At 59.5% G+C, this 7,010-nt stretch overlaps 1 protein-coding gene across 1 annotated transcript in view; it reads right to left on the bottom strand.

Annotated features, from left to right (window-relative positions):
* ARSG (arylsulfatase G) overlaps positions 1 to 7,010 on the bottom strand; it is a 14,765-nt gene that overhangs the window by 4,091 nt on the left and 3,664 nt on the right. Inside the window, exons 6-8 of the mRNA XM_010189251.1 lie at positions 6,318 to 6,517; positions 5,645 to 5,725; positions 2,625 to 2,733 (exon numbers count right to left, since the gene is read on the bottom strand). Coding sequence (XP_010187553.1) covers positions 2,625 to 2,733; positions 5,645 to 5,725; positions 6,318 to 6,517 — 390 coding nt within the window. The remainder of the gene's footprint in view (positions 1 to 2,624; positions 2,734 to 5,644; positions 5,726 to 6,317; positions 6,518 to 7,010) is intronic.

The raw sequence follows: 7,010 nt of genomic DNA, 5'->3' as shown, positions 1-7,010 counted from the left end.
CCGGAGCCGGCGCAGCCAGAATGGAAAATGAGAGCGGTGCGATTTCGGGACATCCCCCGCCCCACACCACCACACCAAAACGCCTGTCAGCATTTCCACCGTGAACCTCCCGGGTTTTTTCAGGGGCCTCATCCACAGACGAGTCCTCGGTCGGAGCCTCTGGTCGCTCCTGTGTGCGGAGGGGCACGGGGATGACCCGGTGTCCGTCCAGCTCTGCGAGGGTGCAGGGGGAGCCTGCTGCCTGTGCCCCACCTGATTCCCCACCCAGAAGCACATCCCCACAGGAGGGACCATGGGTCATGCAAAGTCATTGCTGGGGTGGGACGGGGACACCCAGCTTGGCCACCAGCCCCTTGTGCAGCCTGGCCATGGGCTTCCCCCTCCACTGGCCACGTTGTGTGGACAGCCCACGTCTGACCCACTCCTGTGGCTGCAAAATCCTCGTGTGGGCAGCTCAGGGGGTTGGTTTGGGCAAGGAATTCTTTGGGGCAGGCAAAAAGGTCGGGTCCAGCAAGTGGGGGCCACCCTGGCCCTGCCACCCAATTTCTCCTGCCCAGTGTGTGACGGCGGCTGCGTGAGCGGAGAGAGCAAAGAGCCCAGGGCTTAAGGGCCCCTGGTTCTCCCCTTCGAGGCGTTTTCACTCAGCTGCTAAGAGACAGAGAGAACAAATAAGAACAAACACTGCTGAGAGGCAGCCCCGCTACGGCGCGGAAAGAATCCTGGCTCCCCGCTGCGCCCAAAGCGGGGCACATCCCTGCAGGCACCGCGCAGGGGGCGGCGCAGGCCCACCCGAAACGGTGCCCTCCTGGTCCCATGGGTGCCGGGCCCCGTGGGTGCTCAGCCCCCTCGAGCCCCAGGATCCGGATGCTCCAAGCAGCCCCAACCCAGTGTCACCGGGGTGGGGGGACAAGGCAACTGAATGCAGAGGTGTAACCCGTGGAAAAAATAGGAATTTAGTTAAAGTTGGCATTAAAGCAAAGGCCCCTTCAGCGGGCACATCCTGCGAGCTGCGTTGCAGGGAAAGGGGAAGCCACGCTGTCAACACCAGCCCCAGCTAAGGGGGATTTAATAAATAAAACCACTCCAGTGTCCTGCTGCTGCCCCAGATGCCGAGGGAAAGGTCCTGGCAGCGCCCAGGTCCTGGCAGCGCCCAGGTCCTTGCAGCGCCCAGGGCCCGGCAGCTCCCTGCCCGCAGCCGAGGGGCAGAGCCAGCGGGGAGCATCCTGGGCACGCCACGGAGCCGCAGGCCGCCCAACTGGCTCTCCCCACACCCCAACAGCTTGCCCAACCTGCCCAGCCCCACGGCACAGCCAGGGTGGTGCAATCGGTTTCCTCACCACCCCACTGACCTACTTCTGCCGTGCCCTACTTCGGGTTGAGGCAGAAGCATGGCGGGTGGCTCCGACAATTAAACACAATTAAGGAAAGCCGCCGAGGCAGTTTTCTGCAGAAACCGGCGTGCAGGTGCAGGTCTGTGGCAATGTGTCAGCATTTCTCTGCTGGCTCCAGCTTCCCCGGCCCTGGGGCACGCTCACCCTCACTCACCCCTCGGCTCCCTACGCCGGGGAGGATGCAAAACCGAGCGATGCTGAGGAAAAGCTCCTGTTATTCCCGGGGGATCCCACCCGATGGAGGTCCCTCCTCATGTGCAGAGGTCTCCCAGACACATCAGATTTTACTCCTTCCCCAGCTTCTCAGGACTCACCATCACTGGGGGGGAACAAGTCTTCAACTGCCCTATTTCATGAGGGCAGCAAGAAGCCCACCCAGCACACACCCATCCTTTGAGGGGTGTACCCAAGGGTGACTCTGGGTATAGGGAAAAGCTGCCTGCCACAAGGTACTGCGAGCAGTGAACAGCCCATGGCTCCTGCATCCCTCTGCACCCCTCTGCATCCTTCTGCACCCCTCCACATCCCTCAGCATCCCTCCGTACCCCTCCACATCCCTCTGCATCCCCTGCCCAAAAGGAGATGTGACTCCTGGGGAAGAGAGCCACACCACCACCAGCTCTCTGGATTTCCAGCTGCCCAACCTGCTGGGCCGGAGCTGGGAAATGCAGGAGATGAGGGCTTGGAGGAGATAAAGGCATGCAATGGCTGCATGCAGAGCTGCAACTGCCACAGGGCAAGGTGCAATTGCTGCATGCAGGGGTGCAATATCGCTGCAGGAAGGACCCCTCCGCAGTGCTGTGCTCCCTGGCAGCCCTTCCCCTCCGCTCTCGCTGCCTCCCAGCCCGGCCGCATCCTGTGCCGATTGCAAGCGCCATCTCCCCGGCCAGCCTTTCCCACAACCGCACCCTCCTCCACATAAAGCCATTCACAAACCACAAAGCTTAAGCCTGCTCCTTGGTGGGGAGAGAGAACATCGTCATCTTTTAATTATCGGGAGGCATCGGCCACCGCGGCCAGGAGGCACACGGAGCCCGGCGGCCTCACAAAAAGCCCTTTCAGCTCCTCTCTGCTGAAGCATTAAGTCTTACAGGCTTGGGAGAGGACAAAAGCACAGAGTTTGGCACAAGGCAGGCAATGTCGGCATGCCAAACTCCAGATTTCCACCTGGCTCCTGCCAAAGCGGGGTTGAGAAGTGGCCCTGCTCCCCAGTGTGATCCCACTGGCTCCTACCTGAGCAGAGCGGGGCTCGTCCGCTTGGCAGGGACGTGGCCGGGCCAGTACGCCAGCGCCGGCACCCGGTGCCCTCCTTCCCACGTCGTCTGCTTCGCCGAGCTCCCGCCTGCGAGAGAAAAGGGCAGCATCCTAAAAAGACGGGTAGTGAGGTGCTTGGGGACATGGGTTAATAGTGGACGGGTTATGGTCGATGACCTTAAATGGCTTTATTCGGTGATTTTATGATCCTGTGGCCCAGGAGGTCTGCGTTGATGGGAAAACCTCCTGATCCCGGGGTTTCCCAGGGAAAGGAACTACTGGGAGGCAGAGATGGGGTAAATGACCCTAAAAAGGGTGATTTCACCAGAGAGGGAGCTGGGTCAGCGGAAAGAGAGGAGTTACGGGAGTTTTTAAAAGAAATAGGGCAAGGGAAAAGAAAGGGGGCTCAGTTTGGCACTGCGTTGTGTTTCCCTTCTGCTCCAGCGAGCGATGAGAAACACAGGCAGCTGTTGGAGGTGCCACATTTCCATCCTCTTCTGATACCGGGCAAAAATATGGAACAAGTGGGAAATGCAGGAATTTACAGCAGGGGCTGCGAATGGCTGCTGTCCTGTGTGTGGTAGAGCACCAACAGCCACCCCAGCCCACTGGAAACCTGCTTCATTAAATCTACCATCCTGCTGATAACCCTGCTGCTGGCTAATTAACCTGTCCAGGGATTTCCCTGGCATCACCCAAAACTTCCTTGCTCTGCCCTTGGGATGCATGGCACAGGGAAGCTGCCCAGTGCCTTCCTCCTCCTGTGATGCTGAGCACTGAAATGGGGGTGCTAAGCATCGACATGGGTGGAAAAGCCTCTGCTTTGGCCGTAGCCCAAAGGGCCCCCAGCAGCTGAGGGAGGAAGGGGCTGGGAATGGGGCAAAGAGAAAATCCCAACCCGATTCACGGAGCAAACTTCCCATCGCAGCCTTTGTCCGCCCGCCTTTCAGCGTGCGCATGGCAACGGCGCTCGCCCAAAGCCATTTCCTCCGGGCAGAGCCAAGGCAGGCGACAGCCCCACCGCAGCACGGTCACCCCGTGGTCCTCTGTGTCCCTGTCCCCCACCTGGCCCAGCCTCTCTGGGAGTCATTGCTGGGTGCTGAGGGCGCCAGGGCTGATTCCATGCTCCCAAGCGATGGAGAGGAGGGGTGCATGTATGGCAACTTTGGGTGTTCCCTGCTGATGAGCTTCAATTTGGGGCCCGAAGCCGTGGGACAGAGCCAGCACAGAGGTTTCTTGTGGCTACAGGACACATTACAGAGCTTCCAACGCGCATCACGTACAGCTTGAGCAAGGCGCCTCCCCTGCCTCCAGACACCCTAGGACATCATAGCAATTAGAGCAATTAATATCAATCCCCACCTCTGCACGTATATTAAATAACTCGTCCTCCCGGTAAGGCAGCTGCATTTCAAGGCTTTTCCATGCATGGTTGGGGGTCTTCAGGAGGACTTTGGGGGGTATTTCCCTCCAGACACACGAGTACCTCTGGTTGGGCAGGACACCAGAGCTGCCCATGAGTGTTCTACTTTGATCACCAAGTCCAACCATCAACCCAACCCCACCATGCCCACTAAACCATGACCCCAAGTGCCACATCTGCACCTTTTTTGAACCCCAACAGGGATGGTGACTCCACCACTTCCCTGGGCAGCCCCTTCCAGTGCTTGACCACTCTTTCAGTACAAAAAATTTTCCCTAATATCCAATGTAAACGTCCCCTGGCGCAACTTGGGGCCGCTTCCTTTCACCCTATCGCTTATTACTTGGGAGAAGAGACCAACACCCACCTTGCTCCACCCTCCTTACAGGTAGTTGTAGAGAGGATGGCAAAAAAACCACTGAAATCAATGGCAAACATCCCTGGAATTTGGGGTGGGCCGTAAAAGGAAACGTATGGAGCCTGAGCAGCCCTTGGGATGGCTGCGCATCCCCCCAGCCAGCACCCACAGCATTAGCCCAGCAGCACCGAGCTGGCTTTCAAAACACCCGTGAACAACAGGGTGAGGGATTTGGGAAGCCGGTATTTACAGCCGGCTCCTCCAGCCCAGCCTCACGCGATGGTCGGGGCTCGGGGTGTTTTGGCTGGGCAGTGAGAGGCTGGAAAGGGGCCGTGTTTTCCTAGCTTTGTTCCCGAACGCTGAACTGCCTGTACCATCTGCTCCGACTTGTGACCGCCGGTTGCTCAAGAGCAACCCAGGTCGTCAGCAGGGTTTGTTTACTAAAAAAATAAAATAATAATAAATTAAGGTTACGATTTCATCACGGGGCCAGCCGAAGGAAAGGCTCTGGGAACAGGAATGCGAGCCAGCCCGGCGGTGGCGTTTGCGCGGGGAAGCGGCCACGGCTGCATCGCCTGGGTGTCAGGAAGTGGAGGAGGGAAGAGGAGCCCGCGGCCCCTTCGCCACCGCTCCCTCCCCTGCCCACTGACCCCGAGCAAAGAGGGGAACCGAGCGCGTTGACGCTGCGTAATACAAGCAGAAGTGGGAAACGCCTGACTCATGCGTGCTTCTGGCTGCAAGAAACCCACCAAGCAGATGGCTTGGCCGGAAAAGGAGAAAAGGGAGAAGAAAATAACAAAAAAAACCCCTCCAAAACCCAACAAAACAGTGGAGAGAAAGAAAAGCAAAGTCCTGCAGCGCTGGGAGGGCTGCTGGGTGCACTGGGATGGGGCTGGGGGCTGTGAGACCCTGCCCGTGGCCCCGGTGCTTGGGCGGTGAGAGCATCCCAACCCCGAAACCAGCAGCCGCTCGCCTCAGGTTTTGGGGTAACAGGGACCAGGAAGGGCCAGCTCCCCCCATGGCAGCGGTTTTAGGGGAAAACTTGATTGCTTGAAAGGCAAGAATTATTCTGGGGTGTCTTCAAGACAACTCAGCGCTGGGCAGCAGCCGGTGGAAAGGCTGGGGGGGGGAAACGCTCCCCATGTCCTTCTTGATGGCAATGAAGGGCGATGTGGAGCACCCTCCTGCACCCCCGAGTGCCCCCCACTGCCTGGTTACCTCTCTGCCGCTGCCAGGCCCCAACGAAGGGCCCCGGGCGCCCCCCCAGCTCACACTTCTGTGCCCAGGGGCCGTTGTCACCTGCAAGAGAAAGAAATGTCCCCATGAGCAACACGAGGACCAGGGGGCTGGGGGGGACAGCTCTGTAATGGGGACGAGCAAGGACAAGTGACCCCTTTACCTCTCCTTCCCGTCGCCGTGATGTTTTCCCACATTAGCAAGAGCAGTGGGTGGATTTATTTTTATTTCTAAAAAGTTTGTTTTCCTGGTTAAGGGGCTGGAGCAAAGCTGGGGCACAGTGAGGGGGAGGGGGCACAGCCACCACCAGCTTTGGGCGTTAATGAGCGGGTTCCTGTCGTCAGGAGCAAGACATCCTCATTAGGGAGGCTGCTCAGCGAGAGCGGATTTGGGCTTCTTAATGAATGAGGATTTGTGGTTTAATTAGGCCTGGCCATGCCGGTTCAGCCCCGAGGCTGAAGGGGGGTGGCGGGGTGGGCACCTGGGAGCAGCTCGGGACCCCCGTCCCCACGATGTGACAACCCTGGGTGGTTTGGCCATGACTGCTGATCACTGCCCATTGCAGAGCAGCCGGGACCGTGGAGGACAGGGGACAAACAGGGGTCCTGGGTGTCACCCCCAGCCACCGCTGTCACCCCCGCTGGTTTTTGGGTACCTGTGAACCAGAGGAGCGTGTTGCCCTTGCCGTGGTGGTCAGCGACCCTCTTGATCCGTCCCACCAGGGCATCCATCTCACGCAGGGAGGCTCCGTAGATGCCCCCATCTGAGGCAGAGGAGGGTGACAGCGAGGGGACCCCCAGCGGGACGTGCATGTGGGCCAGTGCCAGGTAGAGGAAGAAGGGGCGGCCACTCTCGCTGTGCAGGGAAGATGAGGAGAGCGTTCAGGGTCAGGGAAGGTGGTGGCAGGAGGTCACCAGAGCAGTGGCCCTTCCTCCTCAGAGCCCTAAAGTTGCCCACCTTGTGCCCATCAGGTGGCTCAGACCCCTGGGCACCCACTCCTCTTGCAGGGGGACCCTCCTCGTGGGGGGGGATGTTTGGTGCGGGGGGAGCCACTTCTTAAACCTCTCCCCATTGCCCACCATCGTCCCATTTGGGACAGGCTCACCCCTTCCTCCATCACCCAGGCTCCCAGCAGCATGGAGCCCCCAGCCAAACACCCCATGTTGAAGCCCCCTGGCACCCTCCCCTTTCTCACAGGGCCCATTTTGGCCACTCCTCAGCAAGCGCTCAGCCCCCGCTGGTGATGTGAGCAGAGGATGAGCAGGAGGAGGACACCCCCGCCAAGCAGCCCCGGCCAAGAAGTGCAGCACGTTCGCTGCCCCGCTGCCTGTGTGCGTTTAAATCACCG

This window comes from Mesitornis unicolor, unplaced genomic scaffold, assembly GCF_000695765.1.
Source record: "Mesitornis unicolor isolate BGI_N332 unplaced genomic scaffold, ASM69576v1 scaffold23887, whole genome shotgun sequence".
NCBI classification, from domain to species: Eukaryota; Metazoa; Chordata; class Aves; order Mesitornithiformes; family Mesitornithidae; genus Mesitornis; species Mesitornis unicolor.
Note: the sequence above shows the minus strand (reverse complement) of the source record. Positions and strands in the feature narration are given on the sequence as shown.